General features: G+C 42.3%; 2 protein-coding genes across 4 annotated transcripts in view; both read right to left on the bottom strand.

The window, feature by feature from the left end:
* Positions 1-1,797, bottom strand: part of plod2 (procollagen-lysine, 2-oxoglutarate 5-dioxygenase 2) — a 36,144-nt gene extending 34,347 nt beyond the window's left edge. For both annotated transcript variants that reach the window (XM_079575749.1, XM_079575750.1), the window contains exon 1: positions 1,467-1,797. In XM_079575749.1, coding sequence (XP_079431875.1) covers positions 1,467-1,569 — 103 coding nt within the window. In that variant the 5' untranslated portion in view covers positions 1,570-1,797. The remainder of the gene's footprint in view (positions 1-1,466) is intronic.
* Positions 1,798-19,843: 18,046 nt separating this feature from the next.
* On the bottom strand, positions 19,844-24,662 carry LOC306977770 (phospholipid scramblase 2). Of its 2 annotated transcripts, XM_079576212.1 has the most exons (8): positions 24,571-24,597; positions 24,058-24,150; positions 23,844-23,949; positions 22,767-22,809; positions 22,480-22,700; positions 22,176-22,337; positions 21,202-21,363; positions 19,844-20,142 (listed from the first exon to the last, which is right to left on the bottom strand). In XM_079576212.1, exons 3-8 carry the CDS (start codon positions 23,919-23,921, stop codon positions 20,113-20,115), a joined length of 696 nt encoding a protein of 231 aa, XP_079432338.1. In that variant the 5' UTR covers positions 23,922-23,949; positions 24,058-24,150; positions 24,571-24,597; the 3' UTR covers positions 19,844-20,112. The 2 variants fall into 2 exon arrangements, with proteins under 2 accessions (XP_079432338.1, XP_079432337.1); XM_079576211.1 differs by lacking the exon at positions 24,058-24,150 and having other exon boundaries at positions 24,571-24,662.
* Positions 24,663-25,882: the final 1,220 nt, after the last annotated feature.

The raw sequence follows: 25,882 nt of genomic DNA, 5'->3' as shown, positions 1-25,882 counted from the left end.
CTGCTTCTGCTGCTTTTTTTCTGGGAACACTGGAACAATGTGAATCACAGTTAAAGGAGAATATTACTCACCGAGCCCATTAGAGTGCGTTTCAGTCCATTAACACATCATCAGAGACATTTGATTCGATTACCAACACAGTCTGTGGAAATTTTCTACAAGTGTAAACAATCCTTACTGAAACCGACTAAAAATAACAACGGTCACTGGTGTATATATATCAGTGGTTGATATTGAATCTGATGTATTTTGATTGGAAACTGCATATTTTAGTGAAATTAAGCCACATATCAAAATGCAGCATCCAAACTAACAACGTTTTGCACATTTAACTTCTGTATATTATACGGAAGAGGGTCCCGAGTTGTTTGCTGAGTGATTTTGGGGGTCTGAAAAGTTTGGGAACCCCTGGTGCAGATAGAACCGCTGTCTATTTCCAAGCTTAATCGAATCGAACGCAAATCGAAGCACGCCATTCATGCAGTGTCTGAAGCTACAGTCGTGCATTTTCTGTGAATTAAAGTCTGCTAGATACAATGCGGCTCATGGACAATTGAACTCCAGTTTTGAGCCTCACTTAGCGGCATATGAGTCCACTTAAACTGTCGTGCGCAGGTTTTCTAAAGAGCTGCGTGACTGCACACAGAGTCGCATTTAACTGAATGGTGATGATTTTAGGGTAATTTAGAGCAATTTAGGCCTGGCTACATGTTAACAGGGCTGAGCGTCTCACACACGTCTATAAAGCGGTGGCATAGTGAGGCTACTGTGGCATGTATGGCCTACTGTAACCAGACTTGGAAGAAGCACAGGACTAAAGTCTGTAACCTTGTGAATATTATCATTATGACTAACATAATACTGTCTAGGCCTCTTTATTACTGAAAAAACTTCTAGGCCCACTCTTAGGCCTTAAGGTATTCAGCTAGGCTATTGTTTACGTTTTGTAGATTCAAAAAAGAGTAGGATGATTAAAGATAACTGCAAATAAAAATACAACTTAACATGAATTTGGTCACAATCAGCAATACGTCACGCAAACAAGCGTTGACATCGAGAAGTGTGAACGCAAAGGCCAACTTCAGAAAAACATTTGATCTCCTCAACATTGTGCACTGATATAGAAGAACTATACCACAAATCCCGACATTTCTCCCTCTTTGAACGTGCGCTAATTGACGCAATTCCCTCATCAAAGCGTCGCCGAAATGAACTTCTTTTCCAGAGTCCCGACACTTTACGCAGGCGCATTTATGAAGCTCCAGCGGCGGCAGGCATCAAATAAACACGAAACTTGGCAACAAGCCGCAGCCTGATTTAGCGTGAACTCTCATCGTGCAATTTTACGCCCCAAACATATGCTCGTAACTTACAGACAGAGCCCCGGGCTGAGCAACCTGCCCCCGGTGAGCACGGTGACATCATGTCGTAAATGCGGAGTTTAACTTTGGATAATCAAATCTTACCTTTGGGGATGGGTGCGGGCGCAGGAGAAGGGTCAGCAGAGTGGACACAAGAGCCGAACTTGACCCAGAACGTGAAGACAAAACAAAACGTGAGGTACTCCATGGCAGTTTCCAGCGTGTTCTCGGATGGAGAGCGGTGAACAAGCCCCCGCAGTGATGAAGTTACAAATTGGTGCGAGGTTTGTGAACAGAGGCTCGGGACGAACTCCGGTCAAGTGTTCAACATAGAAGAGAACCAGCGCGGTCCCACGGCAGCATCAGCAGCCTCTTTGAGTTACAGTCCCGTATGGAGAGATGTGGAGGCAGGAGGTGGACCCGCGCGGACACAGGGCAGTCCTGAGCGAAAGTGTTCCTTAGCACAGCTGTATTTGAACCCCCATCAGACTCTCCCTCCCCAGGCCCCCTGGTCCCCTCCTCCCTGAGCGCGTGTGCGCGCAGACCGGCGCCCTGGCTGCCACCGGCACTGCCCCCTCCCGCCCCCATACCCCTCCGCAAACTGCCCGCAGGAGGCAGGCGCTCTGGAGTCGTGCTCAAAATCACTCGCTGTAGCCTGCGGGAGACTTCACTTTCTCCTGCACTAATTCAACTCAAATATAGAGCTTTTGTGACGTGTTAAAGTCTGTGGTGTGATGTTTTATGGCGACTTTGTCATGTGTTTAGAACGTTTTATCCTTTTATGATTTATAAACAAGTTGTGGTATTGACATCTGATTCTTTATATGATTCGAACAAGTCTTATTTTGCAGTTTATTGAGAAAAAACAACAACTCTGAGAACCAATACTGATCAGAAGGGTAAAAAAACTGAACTGAAATCACTTTCACATTGACATAAATATTTTTTTCATTTATTTATTCATTTGAAACGTATTCAAGACATTTTTTTTTTTACAAAAGAAAACAAAACAAGCACTTAAAATAAACCTAGCCCTTATCTCTCATTCAAGTAACATCACATAAACTTTCAGCATAGACTCATGCAAGAAACCCATGCATGAGTCTATGCTTATGTATTAATATAAATCATTTATGATCGTCCAAAATGTGCCAATGTGCACAGCTCAAATATATGCTCTCTGAAACTACTCTCAGCATCCTTTCTGGTGACATTTTAAAAGTTGCAATTGGAAGTAATATCTCAATTAATATTACTGTAATACTGGACACTATGACACATATGAAAAACATCTGTACCTGAGATTTGACAATGGGACTTACCTGAACATCTGGAGCCTTAAAGCAACAGCTGCATTGACCCGTACAGCACCCCTGCATTGTTATGCGCATCAGTGAGGGCTTTGTGCCGCACTCACTGACACCACTGTGGACCTTTTGACCTCTTCCAGCTCTGACAGAAGACATGCACTGTAAACCGACACTGCCCTCAACTCCCACACTCCACATACACACACACACATAGGAAGACATTTATGGAGTTGTAAAGTTACAGCCATTTGGCATTGCCCTGGACCGGTGCAGTCCCTCATCCGCGTCTCCAATGCCGCGTCGAGGCGAACACTCGTGCCTCGAAGCATTCCGGTCTGGTGGTTTTACCATCCAAAATACACTGTCAATGGGGTTTTACCCTGGAGCCCTGGGCCATATTGTTGTACTTAATGACATCACCGCGCTATGGTTTTTCAGCATTAGGGGAGTTGGATGACATATGAGCCAGGCCTTTCCAGAGAAAGCCAGGGAGACCTTCAGGAGGTGGAACGGGTCCAGCGGAGTGTATTGAAATTTTGCATTGGGCAATTCAGTGTTGGAAAGTGAGTTCAGATAATGAAGGTGTACGGTTTAGGCTAAGGTATGTTCGCTCAAGTAAGAAAAAATCTATAATGAAGAGTAATATCGCTTCTGACACCGCATTATTGTGATTATTCTCTGTCTCAGTTAAAGTGTGATCCGATGTGTCAGATAATGGCAAAGTTGCAGACTTCTAACAGGGACTTACAGTAGGCTTGTTACTGGGAATCTCTCTCCCAACGGAAAATCTCAGTGGTTCTCCTTGGCAGCCCATGACAGCGAATGGCTTTGGGCTGCCTTCAATAGTCCTCCTCCTCGCTGAACATCCACATTTGGACACTGGGAAATCTGGATTCGATTACAGCCCGTCCAAAACCTTTATGAGCTCTTTAATATTTCACCAGAGTCCCGTGCTGTATATTACTGCAGTAGTATTACAGCGTGTAGCCACCCGCGTGCCTGGAGAAGTGAAGGAGGCGGAGGTGCTGATGACAGGTTCCAGTCTGAATCCCCGTGGTGTGGGTGTTTGCGATTGTGTTTAATGGCAGAAAATGGCCCATGCAGAAAAAAAACAAAACAGCGGTATCCGGGAGCTGCTCTGGTAAACGAGGAGCGAGTGACGTGTTGACGCAGCAGGTCGCCGCGACAACATGGCACACGTGTACGTCATTACGCCTACTAGTGTACTTTTCTGTAGCTGCTTATCAAAATGTCAACAAGTGATAGTAGTCAGTAGTTCAGGGGGTGGCAGAGGCGTCCTTCCACCTCTTCCATCTATGCTTTTGTATGAGTTTGGCATGTGAACAGTCCGTTGGCACAGATTGGGAGCCATGAGTCTGTTAGACGGTCACAGGGCAGGTATAGTTTTACCCCTATATGAAGCGTGTGGTGCTTGAACGCCTCAATATGCAATTGTACGACATTATTTAGCTCGGTTGCATTGACGAGTACTGTTGTTGTGCTAACGATACTTTTGGTGCTAATACTCAAGAGCCATTACAGCTAGCACACTTTCTTGTAGTAAATTGATGTTGCCACCATAGATAGATCAGTGTTTTTCAACCTTTTTTGAGCCAAGGCACATTTTTTTCATTGAAAAAATCACGAGGCACACTACAGGCAGAACATTTTAAAAAATGTAACCCTGTCGCCTATATTCAGTCGTTCACATCAAAGTGTCTTGAATAGGAACACCGTATAGTCTCACTAGCCACAGTGCCACAGTCACTGCCACTTGCCGCATCCATGCATCACTATTTCTCTTGTTTCAAAGAAATTAGCGACCTAATATGGAGTATGTATTACATGGTTGCTCTACTCTAGAGAGCACAGACACTCGAAAACGGTACATTATTTGCGGGAAAAAAATGAATTTGTTTAAAAAAAAAAACAACTAGGTGAAATTGGGTCATTTTCCAAGGCACACCAGACAATATCTCACGGCACACTAGTGTGCCACGGCACAGTGGTTGAAAAACACTGAGATAGATCATGTAAATACACTCATATGTGGGAGAAAAGTGAAAACGTATATAAAAACAGACCACTAGTATGGTATATCTATAGCAGATTTTTAGTGTACACTGTCCACACCCACAAAATATAGAATTTATTAAAGAGGGGGCATTATGCTTTTTTCAATCACACAGCACCAGTCTATATCACACTACAATGATGACCAAACCTTCTGTTGGTCTGTAAATGCAGTAAATTAGAGTAACTGCCTTGTATAAAATTGCTCTCTCAAAATGGCTGTAGTGAATGTCTTGAAATAGGCCTCTGTCTCTGACCTCTGACCCTTTCAGACACGCCCCCTCCACACGCTGTCTGTGGCATCAGTGGGGAGGGGGTTCTGCTGAGGAGCAGTAGTTGGTTACTCGGCTGGTGACGAAAGGTCGGAGGCGTCTCCAGGAGGTGGGGGCGTTCCTAGGAGGACTCAGGCAAACCTATCCCTAAGATGGCCGCCATCAGAGTTTTTACAGATTACTCAAAAATATGTGAATGTGCCAAGGCAACACTTCAGGCATGTTTTTAATGAGGGAATGACATAATAACATGATGTAAAGCTTGAAAAAGTCGATTTTGCATAATACCCCCCCTTTAAACAATGTCAAAAATTGGGATGTGCGGGAGGTATTTTGAAAGCGACAAACTAACTCACAGCATGAAAACAGGAAGAAATGGCCTGAGTTATAACTGTGCAGTTAAAACTCTTCAATCAATTATTGCCCCCAGCCTCTTCATATTGTGGGCAATTCCTTTTTACAAGGGGCCACATGAGAAACTTGAATTGAGTCCGAGGGCCGCACCAACAATAACTCTATCCTCTTACTTACTCTGCTCAACTTTATTGTACATTAGACTAAATTGTGTATTTTGAATAGCTGATATTGTTATTTATCTTTTTTTGTGTGTGTAAATATTTAGCCATGTCAAGCCAAGAGCTAAACCACATGTAAAGCAGGAGTCAGGGCTAAGATCAACTCAGGTCTAAACCATGTAAACCAGGCCAAAAACAAGTCTGCTGCAGAAGTAAACAAGACAAAGGCTACAGGGAGGAATAAAGTGACAGTGACGGAATGGGCTGTGCAGTTTAACTCTTCAATCAATGCTTGCCCTCGGCCTCTTCATATTGTAACAGCCAGCACCACTACAATTTACCGCAGGTCTTATTGATTAAGTGATATGTGAAGATATTATTTCATCCGCTTTGAAGGCGCTGCATTTAAACTGGCAGAGCGACGTGCGGTCCACTGTCCTCCCTCAGAGATATAGCTACACTTTTAAAAACACGAAGCACGTGGTCCTTATGCTTCTGTTTTGTGAAGTACGTGTCTCCTGTTTTCTTACTTTAGCCCATACTTTGTTTGAAGAGACTGAGCCAAATTGAGCTCGCTCTGTCATAAATCCTGGTCATGGCACCAACGCACCCCTCCTGAATGCCCTGCGACTGTGAAATGCCGAAAAAATTATACTTTTATGGAAAATGAGCAGCGGGCCGGATTAAATTGCTTCGTGGGTCGGACTCGGCCCCCGGGCCGAGGTTTGCCCATGTCTGATTTACCGCAACTAAAGCGATTTATTGGTGATAATTTATCCTAATTGTATTTCTTGCTACTGTAGTAGAATCTGCACGAAGTAAATGTGCGTATAGTCCACCCGCCTCTGTGCCATGTTAGAAGAATACCACACTTCCCTCACTGGTGCCGCTGCATTAGTGAAGACTAAACAGACTTCCTGACTACACACTGTCTCCTCGGCTATTCCTGGCGTGCAGAGGACGGAGCCATTTCTTTTATAACCTCTCTTTGAGTGTATTTTGGCCCAAGGAATACATTTATGATTCATTTGGGACTCTGTAGTTAAATGAAGATTTAAAGATTTAACAGAATACTGAAAAATGTAAAAGACAACAGATGCCAAAAGACTCCTGAGCTAAACTGTAAATATCGTTTATATCTCTTTTTGTCAATGTAACATTATTCTTGTAGCCGACAGCAAAGCATCTGCAAACCATAGCCCACACTGAGTCACATTCTGATTTGGCATACTGTATGTCAGATTCCCCTCCAGACGAGGCACTCTGCCTTTATCCACACTCGGACAGGAACATTGAGTAAACTTGTGACCTATGCCAACTCTTACTTCAATAAAACATTCTGTTTCTCTTCTGAGTAAATCTGTTAGTAATAAAATCATCATGTTGACACACAAAAATGAATCAAATTGATTAATTTGCTTCTGTTCATTACCCTAGAAATTCTGTCCATAAAGGAGGGTGTCCAGTTTGGAAAAGATCTCATCTCTGCTGTTTGCAGACGATGTTGTTCTGTTGGCTTGAACAAATCAGGGAAGTCCTTGCCTCAAGTGGAGGAGTTCAAGTATCTCGGGGTCGTGTTCACGATTGAGGGATGGATGGAGTGTGAGATCGACAGACGGATCGGTCGGGCGTCAGCAGTGATGCAGTCGCTGTATTGGACTGCTGTGGTGAAGAGGGAGCTGAGTCGGAGGCAAAGATTTAGATTTTCCGGTTGATCCACGTTCTCACCCTCACCTATGAGATCTGGGTAATGACCGAAAGGACAAGATCGTGGAGACAGGCAGCCGAAATCAGTTTCCTTTGCAGGGTGTCACCTGGATGGAGCTCGGAGTAGATCTGCTGCTCCTTCATGTCAAAAGGAGCCAGCTGGCTCGGGCATCTGCTTCAGAGGCCTCATGGTAGACCCAGGACACGCTCAGAGCTGGCCTGGTGTCGTCTCGGGGTCCACACAGAACAGCTGGAAGAGGTGTGCGTGGTTCGGGAAGTCTGGCCGTGAAAGTCTGATTTATGTTTTAGTTGTGAAGAAAATGATGAGGAAACAAATTCTAATATTTCTAAAGAAAATATCCAAAAAAATGTATTAGAAATAAATATTTCTGAAGAAAAAATGTCACGAAACACAAACTATTTCATATTTTAGGTCGACTTTTAGAGTTTGTAACTTTTAAATTTACTCACAGTGGAGAAGGTAATTTTTTTCATTCAAGTAAGAGTACTTCATTACAATATTACTCATGTGGAAGTAAAAAGTAGTGAATGATATATCTACTCTTTCTTCAATAGGTCACTCACTTACTACCCGCCTCTGCTCACTAATCACTGCTCTTGATTTGAACAAAATGACCTTCTCTGTCTCCACATCTGGTCATTGTTGATCCATAAAACCGTAGCATCAATCACTGTCAGGTCATTTCAGTTTCTCACATGCATTTTGCAGCGGTCGGGACACACCTTGGCTCCTTTCTACTTTCGCGTCTATTTTGGACCGTGGTGGTACCAGCGGATGGTTTTGCAATTGCCCATAGTGAGTCACGTCTCCGAGACACTGGGTCCCCTTTCTCCCGGTCAAAAAAACCACAATTGCACCATTGCCGAAAGAGAAAGGCATTTCTATTTATCCGAAAGGCTTTTGATGCAGCGGCTCTAATTACAAGTCCAGATCAATGGAGGGGGCCGTGCTTTTGCTCACCCTCCCCGTCCTCTTGAGAACGTCAGCTGGCCCCGGGTTGTCTACGTCGTGGCCCCGATTTGGGGTCCGCCGGCTCAGGGTGTGGTCCCCCATGGAAGGCGTCTAGTAAACAGCACTTAGCCTACACCAAAGTAGTTTAACAAGCGCTGGGCTTAAGTGTCACCCCAGGGTGTCACCACTGAGGGGAAAAGGGTGAGACATGGATTAACTCGCTTTAATCCTGCCGGTCTGTGTGCGTTTAAAAGTGCAAGCAAGGGTTTACTGTAAGACACGCGGCAGAGAACTGTTGACATGCTGTTTTTCTTCTAAGACGCATCAGTATTGCTTATCATAACGTAGGCGAGAAACTGCAGGTGAAAGGAGGAGGTGTAAGATATCATTTTGAAACGCACTCATATGAATATGAGGAAAAAAATTGTTATACTTTAAAATAACTACACCTTATTTAGCCGTAATAAATGATGAGTTAACACTTAATTCATCATGAACAAGTCATTAACTAAGTCTAGCTAACACCTAATAACTACTTAACTAGTTAATGGCTAACTCATAATGATTTGTTCTTCACATACTTGACTAATTCATTGTTAAGTAGTCATCAGTTATACTTAATGACCTGTTCATGATGAATTAAGTGTTAACTCATCATTTATTAAGGACGCTTGGCCATTTTAAAACCCTGCTTAAAGGGACTACACAGAGTTTAAAAATGTTAAAGTTACTCAGAAAGTTGTTCATTCGGGTCTGAAGTGCCGTCATTCATGAGCTTAATATAGAAGCTGCAGTTAAGCGTATGACCTGAGGTGGCAGTAGTGAGTGTAAAATGGCCAACTTGCCTCTAGCCCCTTTAAGACACATTTCTAAAGCTTTTAACCTCATAACCCCCCGCCTAAACCAAGGGCATTTCCCTCCATTTACTCCAGTTCAGCTTTATCCAAATCTAAAAGCTTCTCAACTGGAGAACAACAATGTAATGCCTAATTTGAAAGCCAAGATCGACAAAAGTGAGGTCAGGTTCTCACCGCCTTTTTGTTGTGTTTTTGTTGCATTTTCGTCCTTTTTCTGACGCTATTTTTGTCACGTTCTTTTGTCGTGTTTTCATCCCTGTTTTCGTCGCTATTTTGATGTTGTTTTTTTGGGGCAATGCCAAACTGGAGAAAATGTGCTCTGTTCAGGTGGGGGTTAAGAGGTTAACACTGTCCAGCACATATAATGGCCAAAATCTGAGCCTGTATGTTGTGTATTGTTTTATATATTTGTACTGCAGACCTTTTGTGAAGAGCTTTGGTCAACAACATTTGGGTTTAATTGTGCTACATAAATAAATTTCCCCTTGTTGTTTTTGCAGTTACGGTAAAAGCTCAATAAATGAGGCTAGGAATTTCAAAATCCCCCCAAAACCCTTTGAAATATTTAAGACTGGAATATTGGAGAATATATTTGGAGCCTGTTGGAGCTACTAAAGTGGAGAGAGTGTAATGAAAACCTAATTTTGAGAAAACGGGTCCGAACGTTTTCGTCTGTGTATCGCACATGTTCAGTATATGTCAGGCGGCTTCTGTAGATACCGCTCCCCTTTTCATTTGGTCCGTTTTTTAAAAATCTGGAACGAACTGAAATAGGTCACATAGTGGTGATATGGCACATTGAGCTCTGGATGTGATGCATTCTCTACAGTACGTGCCAAAATAGAAACAACCCATAAAAAAGGAGGTTCCTGGGATGGTTGTGGCCATAAAACAAACTTTGTGGAGCTTCAGCTGGAGGACTCTGCCCCATCACAACATAAATACTGCTATTCTTACACCGCCTCTGCTTTGTACCATTTTATTTTTCTGTGTACCATAATTAGGATTGTCAAAACTATTCTGAAGATGTCATCACAGCGTGCCAAACAACTTACAAAACCAAACTGACGATCCAGAGACTATAGGCCCACTAGTAAATGCCGAGGTAAGGGAAGTGGGATTATCAGGCAGCAGAAATCTTAAAAAGTGTTGGTCGTTTGGGAAGAATTAGTATTTTAAGTAGTCGTAACAGCAGCAGCAGCAAATTAGAAAATACACAAAAGCAGAAGCAGTAGAGGATAAGGGTTGACTCTCTAACATCCAAGTCACATTCCAATTTAAATTCAGATTATTTTCATCTTGGCTCAAACTATTATAAAACCGAGAAATCCAGGTGGGGTTGAAATGAAATTGCAGGTGGTTCAAAAACATGAATAGTTAATGCTTAACAAAGGTGCAGGTCCAGCGGATAAAAGCATGGCCGACTAGAATAATAATCAACATCTGAAATGGAAGATGTGGGCAAAATGACAAAAAGAAGGAAAGAAATAAAGCAGAGAGACCGGGTCAGATAGGGCAAGCAAGTGTTGGCAAATCTTCCAAGAGTATTTCTGTCATGCTTTATAATAGGGTGTGCTCATTAACTAGTAATAAAGCATTAATAAACATTAGCAATCTATAAGACTATGAGGTGTTTAAAAGATGTTATTATACGGCTCTTCACAATGCACGTGGAACGCTCCATTTACTTGAATGGGATTTTCCAACGTTCTACCGGTCATTTTTTTTCTGATAGAGGTCCTCTGAAAAAAATAATAAAGTCTTTCATATGACTCCGCAAGCAGTCCGGTCACTTGTCCTAACTGGAAAAAAGATCAGCGACGAGCTTTCAGCGACACTCTGCGGTCGGAACTGGTGGGAGGCCGAATGTACCAATTCGCCGTCTCCAAAACATAAAGGAAAAAAACAAGAAGAAAAGGAGGAGAAGACCAGGAAGAAACATAAACTTCTAACAGCTAATGAGATGAATGAAATGGAGGGGAAACCGACATGAGAAAAGTACCAAAAATAATACTGTTTGGACTATGAAAGTCTTCCGTGATTGGGTAAAAGAGACCCAAAACACGTCTGTTGGGGAAGATGCAGATGGGTTGAACACATTATTAAGATCATTGTACCCATCTGTGCGGAACAGCGCTGGAGATGTCTACTCTGTGGCGAGCTACACTGCTCTGCGTGGTGGAATAAGCCACTATTACAGCCATTTCAACATCCTCAAAAACCCGCTATTCAATTCCAGCAACAATGTATACACACCAGTCTGAAAGGCACATCGTAAGAGTGGCAAAGACACCAGCCAGCATCATCCGCCCATCTCCAGCGCTGATTTAAAGAAGATCAAGGATTCAGGGGTCCTCTCTACAAGCACAGCCATCGGCCTTGTAAGAAAGGTATGGCTTGATATCCAGTTACACCTTGCATGTAGAGGAAGGGAGTGAAACCGAGACCATCACACTATCCCACAATGCAGAAACGAAAAACCACAAAGACCCCAGGGATCCAATGCAACCGATGTATCGCAGGGGCATTTTTGCTGAGCCAACCAACCCAAATTGCCCAGTTTCGAGTTTTAAGAAGTATCTTTCCCATTGCCCAACGGATGCCGCTCCATTCTACCTACACCCTCTGAGACAGCCTCAGGAGGCCCTCAACCAGCAGAACACCTGGTGTTACAGCGAGCCCCATGGGACATAATGCACTGGGACAAATGATGCCAAACATCAGCAAGGCAGCTGCACTTTAGACTCGCTACACCAACCACAGCCTGTGCAGTACAGCTGTGCAGCTACTGAAGCCGGCCTGCAAACCAGGGAGATCATGACGGTCACCGGACACAGATGGGAGACCAGCCTGAAGAGCTACTGGTCTCCTACAACATCCGAGTGGGAGAAATGGAGCCAGATCCTTTCTGTTGAGCTGCTAACACTATTACCTAATGCATTTTCCCGATCTAGCAAGCCTATTCAGCATGGCATATGCTTTGTTTCCAGATGCGCCTGCCACTATCTCTGTCCCAGTCCCTGCGAGAGAAGTTGGGGGTGCACCACCATTCCTCCTCCTCTCAACAGCACCGTCAACGGGAACATCCAGAGGGACTTTTCGTAGTCCCTCTGGGGGTAATAAGCGTTCCCCTGGTGTCTCTGCAATTGCAACTTTCTCTCCCTCTGACCAGACAGCCCCAACATCTCCCTCACTGCTCTCTGTTGTCTACAGTTTTGGCTTGCATTTCTGAGGTTTATGACATGGCGGACAGGTAAGTCATGACTGTTATCTGTCTTACAGCGTTCGGTTTGTTGATGAACATTTTGCAAAACATTGTTATTTGGTTTATCACAATCAGAAGAAGCTAACAAGCTAACAGGAAAAGCTAACTGTGGGCTAGCGCCACTTTAGCAGTATTTACAGCCAAGTTTGAGCGGGAAAAAATATATCCATTGTGTAATTGGGTTGTGGCGCAATGTACAATATCCCTCTATCCCTTTTTGTCTTTTCTGTCAGAGTAGCATTTAGTCTCACGGACAATTGATGAGTAAAAACAAAAAACAACATGCCATGACACCTGCAGTGGCGCTTGTGGCCTCTAGGGGCATAAGTTACTTAGTTCTGCTTTAAATGTATTCATAAGCAGCTTGTAAATACCTGTACTAAGCAGCGTATGAATACCTTTAATAAGCAGCTTATTAATTTTGGCCTTACTCCAACGTGTGCCACTTGAGTTGACTTGCCGACTATAGTGTGACTTGACTTGTCAAAAGCTACGACTTGACTTGACCCCATGACCATTTGACTTGGACTTACTTAGGAATTGGACTTCGAAACTTGCACTTAATGACTTGCTCCCACCTCTGCTAACTGTTACATCATAGGTTGTGCATGTTGTGTCGTAGCATAGCAACAGCTTGGCAACAGAAGCCAAACGAGTGGCAAGTCTATATTGTTCATTTTTGATTTACTGACCTTTTAAGGTTCTATTGAGAATGAAAAGAAGAGCAGACCCTCTTCACGTCACTTACTGTAGCTCTGTCCCCTATCACTTTCCCTGGAACAAAGCCCCCATTATACATGCAGCGTTTGTGGTGTGTTCTTCTCACAGGAAGACGCCCAATGTAAATAAACCTCCCCCCCCCCATTTGATATCTCACATCTGCCCTTCTTCTGCGAGAGCGTCACTTTTCTCAGGCCGCGTTTGCACAGATGTGGCTTCAGCCGATTGTTTATCCCGAAGCATTCTCCAGAAAATTCCACATACAGTATCCTGCAGTCAGGCGGGGATCAACTAAACACCAGGGACTTGGGAGTTGGAATGAGCCACGCCGTTCTTGGTAAATGTTGAAGTTATAGCACCTCAATACCGTTTACAGTGCGGTTCTACTAATTGGCTGTGATCACTATAACAGAACAGTTTGGGTAAAGTAAGCTTAATCTTGTTTGGCCTTTTACACTACTCATTATTTATTCAATCAAACACAGATGTGGAAAGTACAACCATGGAGCACAGAAGCAACAGAAACAAGGCTAAAATGGGTCTATTCTTTTGGACATGTTTATTGGTATTTTAGATTTTAATGACTGAAACATGTAGATAATAGAAAGTAGATGGAAGTAGTTCCACCCAAAGCAGATGGGGAAGAAGTTTTATAAAAAGAAAAAGGTTACAAACAACAGTTGCTAGCTACAAGTGTTAGCAAGAAATACGGGTGGCAATTTAAAGCAGTACTAAGTAACTCATGCCCCTAGTGGCTACAAGCGCCACTGCAGGTGTCGTAGCAAGTTGCGATTTTTTAACTTATTAATTGTCTGTGAGAGTAAATACTATGCTGACAGAAAGAGGCGTCGGGAGAGAGGGATATTGTACATCCAATTACACAATGGAAATATTTTTTTTCACCCAAAATTGGCTGTAAATACTGTTTAAAGGTGCGCTAGCCCGCAGTTAGCTTTGCCCGTTAGCCTGCTAGCTTCTTCTTCATGATTCTATAAGTGTGTATTGGTGGCTCTGGTCCGGTGCAGTCAAGTTGCAATTGTGGTTTTCTTTCCAGAGACACCAGGGGGAGATGAAAGACCTCCGAAATCATCCCATTAACACTTGTCTTACCCCCAGAGGAACTACGGAAAGGATTTATTAAGTTAAACACGTTACTTAGTGCTGCTTTAAAGGAATAGTTCACCGTTTTTCCATACTGAGATATGTTCTTACCTGAGCTTAGACGAGTTGATACGTACCTGTCTGTGCACGCACAAAGACCAGAGAGGTACGTATCAACTCGTCTAAGCTCAGGTAAGAACATATCTTAGTATGGAAAAAACGGTACACTATTCCTTGAAGTGTTTGAATTAAAATCTCATGGAAAAAACTATCTGTAATATTTGAGCTGTAGAACTAAGAGTTGTCCGCGTGTTTTGTCCGTGCAGTGTTCTGAATAAGAACACCTAATTTGAATGACAAATGCAACAGTTCATTAATATGGACACCCCTGATCAAATAGTACATAGAATAAACATTAGTACTATGTCAGAGTAGTAATTGTAGCAGTTACAATGTGGAGTTCGTTTTTATTCTACGTAATAATGCTTGAAGACGTTTTTATGTGGCTACATTCACGCCAACGCCTAAATCGCCGTCGTTTGCACACTACTGCTGATCCGACCTGTCAACAAACTGTATTTCACTCAGTGCCACATCTATTCTGAGCAGCTGCCACGCTGCCTTGTTTGTTTTGTAGTTTGCTTCCGACTCTCATCCCTGCGTGGCCACACAGCCTGTCCCCTGCTGGTTTCTCTATGTATATTTAATTATAAGCCTGGCCTATAAAATGGAAGGCGGACGCCACAGACTTTCGGAAACATCTGTGTTTCGCAGGGCCACACATCAGCTCCTAATGACACAATGACATCAGCCCTGTGTGGTGTGGGGGCCATCCTTCACTGGGATACTCTCTACTGAATGCGGGAATGTGGGATAAACAAGTGCTCAGCTGTCGGCCAATGCTGCAATGTTTCCTCCTTTTTATGAAGAAGTGATTTTAGGTTAAACTACACAATTTAATGCATGACTACAGAAACATTTCAAAATGAAAAGTAGGATTACTGGAACATAGTAAAGTGTCATGTTCCTTAATAACCAAGTTCAGCATCCAAATCTGATGATCTTATATTTGCTTTTTGTGGTTTGGTTTTTGAAAGTACAAGCCGGGTTTGAACTCTGGACTTTTCCTTTGGTTTCTCATGGTGCATTCTCGGCGACTCCCACTTAAATACCTTGGAACGTTACTCAAAGTGTAATTAAAACTCGGAGATGATCAGAGTGCTCCGAGTTCAGATATGAGATGAAGACCATGGCGGCCCCCAGTGGAGAAGCGTAGCCAATGACCAAGACTAACTGCAAAATCCACTGCATCAGTGATGTGAACATTACTATTGCTCACAACCTGGAAGCTGACATTATGTTAGAATTACGTGGAGATTGAGACCTACACATGTTTTCTCCTGAAGCACTGAAAAGTCATCAAGACCCCCCCCCCCCCCCCACACACACACACCTGCAGCACAGTGGAGGCGTCACAAGAGGAGCTGCAGGAAACAAGAAAGGGACAAACGAGGAGGTATCCGGGCGAGACTCACAGCTAAGCCACTCATGCCTTCTATTGTTCCGGTTAATGGACATTCACTGGAGAATAAAACAGATGAACTGCTAAGCTCTTCCCAGAAGATGGTAAATGACTGTTGTGGAGCGGAGGGAGCTGCGCAGGAGGAAAAGGAAGGAGGAGGTGGAGCTGACCAGTGCAGAACACCACGCTCTGGAACAGGGTCAGACCCAGGAGGCGCTGCGCCGATTCAGAGGATCAGAGGAGACTGAAGGCAGCCGGCCAGGTTTCCTCCGGGTGCTACGTTTTTTCCTACGGATCAGGTCGACCCACAGGGGCAGCACGGCTCAGTCGCAGCGGCTCAGGACTAACACCTGAACACTCTTTCGCTGTGACCCTAACCCAAGAGGATCGAGAAGGGTATGAATGCAGCTGAAGGAGAGTCACGTGGGTAGTGGAGCTCTGGAGGAAATGACTTGACTTCCACTGTCATATTATTTTTTTTGTCTGTGGCAGAGAAAACTTGTATTTTCTTTTTTTAGATGTTTTTTAATCCTCATGTTAAATTTGAATGGATTTTTTTTTTTTTTGGACTAACTTTTCTCCAAAAACTAACCTTGACTCGTCTCCTAAACACTGACAAACATCATCATTTCCCACGTAACTCTCCATCCTCTATAAGGGCTCCCTGTGGCACTTACACCGCTCACAAACTCAGTGGCTCATGGGTCTTAACAAGCACTGCAGTTACTTGTCCAGCTATTGCAGTATTTCTAGTTACATACTTTGAATTTCTGTACAAATTAACAACGTAAACCACTCGAACATCTTCACATAGTCTATATGCTTCCAGTTTAGGAGCTACATAATAAAAAAGTGGCTTCATTTTAAGCACTGAAACTGCACGTACATTTACTATTCCCGGCCAATCACTAAAAACTCATTTATTGGCTGACTATACTCTCTCTTCTCATTAAAATAGTCTCACCTTCAAGTGCAGTTACTTTTGGCACTACCCTCCTGCGCACAAAAATATGCTTCAAAATCAGCAGGAATTCACTGGCTCTTAAGCTCATAGCCAAGGCGATTGTGCCCGCTTAGGTTAATTGCTTCTTTTCAAAAAAAGGAAATACTGAAAAAGCAAATGTTCTTTTTGTTCGTTTATATTGCCATGTTCAAGGACTGCTGCGATTGACGGAATGGGTCCAGCAATATTAACTGCAATTGCCCTTATAAAAAGAAAACGCCCACAGGAAAGTGCATGTGGTTGTTATTCAGGATAATCAGGACTTTTACATTGCAATTTCCATGCACTTATTGGCCTGACTTATAATTGAGAGCGGAAGAATAATGGCTGGGAATTGGCTACGGTAAATGTGTTGAGATGTGAGTTCTCATTCGTACAGGAGGAAATGTTTCGCAGTGAAGGTTTTCGAATTGCTGTTCATTCTCCCGCATCACTAAAATAGCCTCTTTCAACTCTTCTCTCAAACCCTCTTTATAAGAAAACTGACAGGAAACTAAAAAAAAAACACACACACAAAAAACAGGACGACTCAACAGGTGGACACCATTTTTTATTGTCTTACCAACATCCTGACACAACTTAAGCTTTGCTCACAAAATCTGTTTGCATCCCGTCGCATGACAAAACCAGTAGTTTACCGTTTTAGTGCAAAAGTAGAAGAATAGCAACTTTGATCTCTATTGAAAATAAGTAACACAAACAGGAGAGCTAAACACTGTTGTTGTAACTTTTTGGCTTTTACACAATCAGTGCATTTGTGGGATCAGGCCCTGTGTCCTATATGAACAAATGACAATGTGCAGATTGCATGGCCACATTATTAGGAACACTCGATTGAACATCGTACCGCCAATATCATACTGTATCATTATTATTATTCCCATTGGGTTTACGAGAGTTTTCATGTTATTATTTAGTAAACTGATTCTACAGTCTATAGGTAGAGCATGTCTTGACACAACTTTAAAGATTTCGGTATCGCTTTAGATTAGGTGTGCTCATTAAGTATTAACAAGCATTAGTAATCACTTTAGGGTTAGGGTAAGGGTTACGGTCAGGGTTAGCTATGAATAAGCGTATTATTAAGATGGGACAGTGCATGTTCATTAACATGAGTCCTCAAGGTCCACATGTAAATATGCCAGAGTTAACCACAATGGCTAAAGTCACAGAACAACAAGCACAATAGACATGAACAAAAGACAACAGACATGACATGGTTAGTAAAAATAAGACAGGACATTAACACACAATAACAGTAAGCAGACATTATAAACAAGGCGACACAGACAATACAATAAAACAAAAAAGAGATTTTAAAAACCTATATGTTCACACTATTAGTATGATAACAGATAAAAGTATAATAAGCAGTGGGTTAATACTTTACAGGCATATTATTAATTCTTATGAATACCTTATTAATAATAATAATTAATGAGAACACCTTAATATAAAGCGTTAACAAGATTTCGGTAGCACTTTATAGTAACTAAAAAGAATGAATTAACACTTTATTCATCATCTTCTTCTTCTTCTTCTTCTTCATCATGAACAATTCATTAGTTAAGTGTGATTAATGCCTTATAACTACTTAACCACTACAGTTAATGCCAAACTCATAATGAATAATTCTTCACATACTTCACTTATTCATTGTTAAGTATTAGGTGTTAATCACACTTAACTGATGAATAGTTCACAGTGTTAACATTTAAAGTACCTATTTTTTCTTTCTTCATTATCATGATAACCCTAGTTTTATTCATGAACACTTGGACAAAATGTTAAGAATTTCAACGAAACATAAGTTTAGGTCTGTTAAATTCCACCCATTGCTCCTTATACAGAAAGGTACAGCATCTAATATAAACCTGTGTAGATTTTTGAAAACATAATTTGAAAGTTTGAAGCATCTCCTGTTTATCCGCATGGCTGACTCCGTGGACTTATACAGCAGCTGCTCTACACACTGTGACATGTATTTATTTCATGAAATCATTCATTATGCATTTGACTTCCAACAATTTTTTTTTCCAGCACGTTGTGATTTTTATCTGTGAAAGGGGCTTTTGTAAATAAACCTGACTTACTGTGAACTAAAAGGCATGAGAACAGGTGTGCCTATTAATGTGGCCGCTATGTATGTTACACAAGCCATTTGTAGTATTTCGTATTTGCGAGTAATACCTCAGGTAGAGCGGCCTCACCCCGATGGCTTGAGCTCATTTAAATATTAAATACAAGCATAATCTCGCTGGGATTGTCAAGATCCACTTTTTATACCCAAACCATTACATGACAGATAAACTCCGCCGATCGAGTACGAAAGAAACAAAACAACTTCACAAGAAGAGTGTCAACACATGGAAGCAATCCGGAAACACTAGAAAGTCCACTGGCAGTGTTTACGCCAAAAAATACAACCTAGAAAACGTTATTTATCATCATGGAAAACACACCGGCTCCTTGTGATCTTAACATGATGGACAATGTATCGGCTACATTCCCATATAATCAACTTCAGGAGCAGGCGGCAAAGTTATATCTAAATATCAATACCCATCAACAATCTAAACGTAAAAAAACAAATAAACAATACAACTAAATATACAGTTATGTGTACAAAATTATTGTGAAATCTGAACCAGCCAATCCCCGAAGAGCAGCACACGAAAGCACTACAGCAACATGCATTTCAACCTGAGTTAGTCCAAAAATATACAAGCTCTGAATAAAAACCTATGGCATTTGCAAATGAGGAGTCGCTCCCTTTGGGCTGAGGTCATGTTCTGTGAGAGGCTATAGCTCCCTCTTGTGGATATATAACATGAACAATATCAAATCTCAACTCCTCCAGGACATCCACAGCGGCACTGGCAACCTGTACTTACGTAATATGGCATCGGAAATTACCACAAGGTATTGTACATTCATAGCACACAACACACACGTTGCTCACTGTTTAAATGACAAACTAATTACTTGAAACTACTACATTGCCTGTGTCATTCAGTTTCAACACGATAAAAAGCTACGAGCATTCAGTGGCTTATACTACTTGTACTGTGCTATAACAAATCATAAACGAGTGATGGGCTGACTGCTTGGCGCACAAACCAGCTTGAAAACACAAAATCCTTCCTGTCCCGTTCCATACCGCACATTAGAGCGGCTATTCAAGTGTAGGAGGCCATTTTGTAAACACGTTCATCCTTTTGTCCCGACCACATGTTCAAGCAAACCAACCGGCGCAGCCAACGACTAAAACACCTCCTATTTCACAGTTCATGCAAAATTGTAACACTGAGGTACCTATTTATTTTATACTATCGGTTTGAAGGTTGTTCTACGTTCGGACAGATGATCAGAATGGCTTTGTGGCCTTTCTCTCGTAGAGTCTGTTTTGTTCGCGGGACTCCCGTTGGGCGCATCAGTTGGTCGACTCAAAGAACATGAAATCCTGAAAGGAAAAAGGAAAGTTGTTTCAGACGAGTGGCGTTAGAGCTAAATATATTCACAAATAAATCAACGTTGGCGATATGCAGCGAGTTTGGCTGTTAGCTGTATCAATAGACTAACAGCGTGTTTGCCAAAAGAGGAAGTCCCAGGTGGTGGTGGAAATTTCCATTTTCCATTACTTGTAAAGGCGTAATTTCTTATAAATGGGTCAGAGCCGTCTACTGTGGCAATAGGCTCTGTTTGTGTGTGTGTGTTCTTGTAATTACGACAATGTGAGGACCGGTTTGACTTTTTAACCAACAGAGTGAGGACATTTTAGTAAAGTGAGGACATTTTGGGTGGTCTTCACTTATTTGAAGGACTGTTTGAGGGATGTGGTTTTAGGGTTAGGGTTAGAATTGGGTTTCGATTAGGGTTAGGATTAAGGTTAGGGGTTTAGGGTTCAGGGTCAGGGTAATACATTATGTCTATGAGTGTCCTCACTAAGAGAGAAGTACAAGATTGTGTGTGTGTGTGTGTGTGTGTGTGTGTGTGCTTACTTGTATTTGTGTAAAGTGAGGACATTTTGGGTGGTCCTCACTTATTTGAGGGTCAAGATGTGGTTTTAGGGTTAGGTTTAGAATTGAGTTTAGATTAGAGTTAGGGTCAGGATTAAGGTGGGGTTAGGGGTTTAGGGTTTGGGTAATACATTATGTCTAAGAGTGTCCGCACTAAGATAGAAGTACAAGATTGTTAGTGTGTGTGTGCGTGTATTTACTTGTACTTACGACATTGTGAGGACCAGTTTGAGTTTTTAACCAACAGAGTGAGGACATTTTAGTAAAGTGACGACATTTTGGGTGGTCCACTTATTTGAAGGACTGTTTGAGGGATGTGGTTTTAGGGTTAGGGTTAGAATTGGGTTTAGATTAGGTTTGGGATTAAGGTTAGGGTCTTAGGGTTCAGGGTTAGGGTAATACATTATGTCTATGAGTGTCCCCACTAAGATAGAAGTACAAGATTATTGTGTGTGTGTCCATGTGTGCTTGTCTGGTAGAAGGAATACCAATGAGCTACTTACAATGAGAAAACAGGCACCGATCATTACAGCTTTCATTCTCACATCCAGATCCATGGGAAACTGAATTCCAAAGTTGTCCGCATCCGTAAACGCTTCCCGAAGAAGTCCCGACCACTGCTTGCTGATTTTGCCGATCTTACTGACGTCATCCATCGTAATGATCTGGACAAAAGTATGATGATTCTCAGTTGTATCAACAGCGTATTCACCCGCACAGCAAAGACAGGTCTGTGTGGAACTATTTGGATCATTTTGATAATTATGGCTGTGTCCACCACCAGCCAAGATTGGACATTACATACTATGACATTTTTAACGTATAGCTATAAATGGAAGGAAACCAAAACAAACAAAACAAAAAATAGTTCAGTCTTGACATGAATGCTTACTGTATTCACAACTAAACCTGCAGTATCATGTTTATAGTGTCCCCAAAGTCCAGTGTGATACATTGATCTCTTTAAGTTTGTTTCTTACACTTAATTCTGCTTGAATGAAGCAAAATACTAGAGCAAAGTTACAGTACATGGTTGAAAGCTCAAAACAAGTGATTTAGCATGAAACGTCTTCTTTAATATTGTGCACAAATAGATCTAAAGTCAAATAAATCCCTGTTTGTTCACAAAGTTTGGTGTCCCTGGAAATTGCTTCAAAGCCGCTCAGAGGCAAACACACAGAGTAATCTCATGCTTCGGTTGCTCTCGCTGTAAAGTCTGGTAAAAGGTCTGTATCACTGACCCGAATCCCCTTCACAGCTCAATCTAATAAAAGCAGCTGAGCCATGAAACAATGGCCACACTGTCCCACACAAGAGCATGCCCTGTGAGGCGGCTGTGTCCGAGCCGTGCCCCGCTCTGATTGGAAACATATTTTTTTTTCCCCTGCTCCCCTCCACATGTCCAGAGGGCGAGAGAGAGCGACAGTGGCCAGTCGCACCGTGGCTGTAATGGATTTGTGTGCTTAGATAAACTCACCTCAAAGTCAACATCTGGAAGGCAGCTCCATCCGCAGAAAGGCCCGTTGATTTTCAGCACAGGCTCCTTAAGTTCATTTTCCACTGTGAATTTGGGGGACAAGGGATGCCACTGCTGCGTGATGTAGCCCACTGTGTTCCCGGGCGGCGCCTGCACCTCCAGCTGTGTACGTGATAGGGAGAGAATGAACTGTGTGGGTGATCTGTATTCATACTAGAGGGTAATTGATTCAAAACGGCAATGAATGAAGCCCGGTTATCAAAGCTGTATCTATTTACCACTGGCGTATGCAATGCAGACTGACCTCTTGTAGACAGCAGGGGAAGTAGCAGGACATGCACCTCAGAGGTCTCATGATGGTGATGATCTCCTGTCCGAAGTTGTCCAGGACGTGGATGGTGAAGGAGCGCATGGGCCCGCAGCACTGTCGACTCAAGCAGTCGTTCTCCTCCACGGCGTAGAACACATTCTGGCCCATCGTGTTACGGACTTCATACTTGTTGTTGCTTTCAAAGCCAACCAGAGCTGCAAGTGAAACGCACATGATTAGATTTATACAATACAATGCAGTCATTTATTAAAGTAGTGTACCTTCAACGACCTCCACTTTCTGTTTGATCAGAAGCTGGTCCACCTGGAAAACCGTTATTTGTATTTTTATTAGGGATTAGTGGTGTATCCACAATGATGTATTCAAGAAAGACAAGATAGTAAATAAGACTAATAATGAATTCTACTCAAATACTGACAAGTAAATGATGTTTTGAGTAGTATCTCACAAACAAAACATGTCGTGATGTGAAAATGCTGCATTAAATTGACAATTTTAACCTCTTAACCCCCACATGAACTGAACACATTTCCTCCAGTTTGGCATAAACCAAATCTAAAAGCAAATAAAACAACAAAAAAGAGACAAAAACACTACATAAGAATGAAAAATATGACAAAAGTGACTAAAATGAGATGAAAAGTGATGAAAACACAACACAAAGCACAAAAAAAAGACAAAAAAGCATTTCAGATGAGAACGCAACAAAAACACTTTCAAAATGTGACAAAAACAGACATGCTGGAAAAGCAACAAAAAAATGTCAAATAGAAAGCCACAATGGAGCGACAAAAATGTGATGAAAAGGTGACCAGAACGTGGCCAAAAAAAAAATGCAACAAAAAAGAGGTGACAAAAAAACGTTTTGTTAGTCTTAGCTTTCAAATGAGGCGTTACACTGTTGCTCTCCAGTTGAGAAGCTTTAAGATTTGAGTAAAGCTGAACAACAAAAAATGTGCTGGGTTAAGGGGTTAACACAACATGCATAATTATTCTGGAGGCACAAGAAGTAATACGAAGAGATTGAAGCTTTGTGACACCTTCGTAGACTTCGCAGTGGGACATGTATATTTGTATAGAATATTCCCCCAATTTACTGTTCCATGCAGTTCAATTAGTTTGTTCATCAAATAGGCTACCATTAAAAAGAAAGGCTTAATGATACTCCTCATAATAATAATAAAATAACAGCATCAATGTACTGCAGGGCTTGTACTTCAGTAACAAATCACCTCTGTTGTGTTTGTTTTTTTCTCCCCCTGGCTCAATTTCTGTTGTGAGTTGCTATGATTGAAATGAATAGATGGATGAATAGAGGAAAAAGTGAGAATACTTGCCGTGGTGAGGTACTCCAGCCCCGGCGGACATCCTGGTATCCCCGGACTGGGCACCGTGTACATGTTCATGCTGTTCATGCCACACGCACACACACAGAAGGGAGACCTGTTGATGAATGAAACGCCAAAACTAGGTCACAGCGCCATCTTGTGCTCACCCCGACTACACTCAAAAACAAGCGGCGATAAATCTGCGGAGGACCATATGTTTCACCTAAGAGGATGCCACTTGTCTGCGGACAGAGAACCAACCCCGCTCTTCCTTTACGCGCGACGGTACAGCCTAATTTCAATGTCCTGGAATGCCCTATAGGAGAGAGAGAGAGGTGGGGGCGACAGATCTCTCGGTGGTGGGCTGCTCACAGGGTACCCGTTCCTGGTTTTACGACACGAGATGCTTCGGGAAATACCCCCTAAGAAATCCTCTTACCCCGTGCGCGTTGTAGATATTTCGACACGGGGACCCTCGCGCTAAGTCGGTCGTCTCCAAAATGTAGGCCACGTCTAAGCTCTGTCCTCGATTCCGCTGTTTACTGGGTATGCCTCCAACGTCTGCATCTTTAATAGATTGCACCCCCAGATCCGGGAAGAGAGACTTTCCAGGCAAAGTGAAGACGCGGCTGAATGACAAAAAACCACAGCGCCATGGCGACGCGGTTTGCGTACGCGGTCGATTACGCGCGCGCGGATATAGCTGTTCCGCGGAAAATCAAGTTGAAATACTCACCGATTTCACCTGCTACTTCAAAAATAACAGGCCACTCTGGATCCGAGCCGAAGGAATAAAGGAGGGATGCGATTGGGCGACGTCAGTGTACTTCCCATATCTGTGCGCCAATCGCGACGTGGGATTGGAGATGGTCGCACAAAATAGGCGGGATATGAGAGATGTGAGCGTCGAGAGAGGCACCACGTTGTAATAACCCATTCAGAGATGCCTATCAGTAAATGTCTGCGTTTTGTAGTTGAATGAGAAAACATCTCACGTCAGTTTCAAAGAGGATGCAGACTGAAGCAATGGAGTTCAGTGACTTTGTTGGTTTGATTTGAAATTTCACAACACATTAGGCGCCCCATTTCTCTGACCTTGTTCTGAGTTTTATGGGTCACCAAAAGCAATGTCCCAATATCCAAAGTAATGAACAAGACCATTTTAAGGGTGGCAGTCTCTGAGATTCTAAAAAAAAATTATCCACATCTATAGTTTGACCGTTATAGCATGTGTGGTATCTGTAGTTTGTAGTGGTTTTGAGGTTTCTTTTTTCTGGTGTTTTTGGAAGACCCATCTGCGCCCAAGCTTTAACTTCCCGGCTGATGTCTTGAGACGTTGCTCCAATATTTCCACATAGTGTTCTTTCTTCATGATGTCATCTATTTTGTGAAGTGCACCAGTCCTTTGTCAGCCCGTGTCAGTACAGGACTTTTTACTGTGGATAATGACAAACTCTTACCAGTTTCAGCATCTTCACCACGTCTTTTTCATTTTTTCTTGGGTTGATATTCACATTTCAGACCATCATGCTATAATGTATCATTATAGAATCACCATACAGTCATACATTCATTATAGAACCATCATACAGTCATACTACAGTCATACAGGCATACAGTCATATAATCATTATAGAACCATCATACAGTCATACTACAGTCATACAGTCATATAATCATTATAGAACCATCATACAGTCATACATTCATTATAGAACCATTATACAGTCATAATACAGTCATAAACCATTATAGAACCATCATACAGCCATACAATCATTATAGAACCATCATACAGCCATACATTCATTATAGAACCATTATACAGTCATACATTCATTATAGAACCATCATACAGTCATTATAGAACCATCATACAGTCATACATTCAACCATCATACAATCATCATACAGTCATACAATCATCATACAATCTTCATGCTCCTCAACTATACAAAGGATCAGGGTAGGCAAGACATGGACCTGTTGGAGATTTCTTATTTCTTAAGTACAAAAGGGGGCAGGCGCTAACAAGCTTACGCTTCTGC

Source organism: Gobius niger (assembly GCF_951799975.1).
Source record: "Gobius niger genome assembly, chromosome: 18".
Taxonomy (NCBI): Eukaryota; Metazoa; Chordata; class Actinopteri; order Gobiiformes; family Gobiidae; genus Gobius; species Gobius niger.
This window is presented reverse-complemented; position numbering and strand designations above follow the sequence as displayed.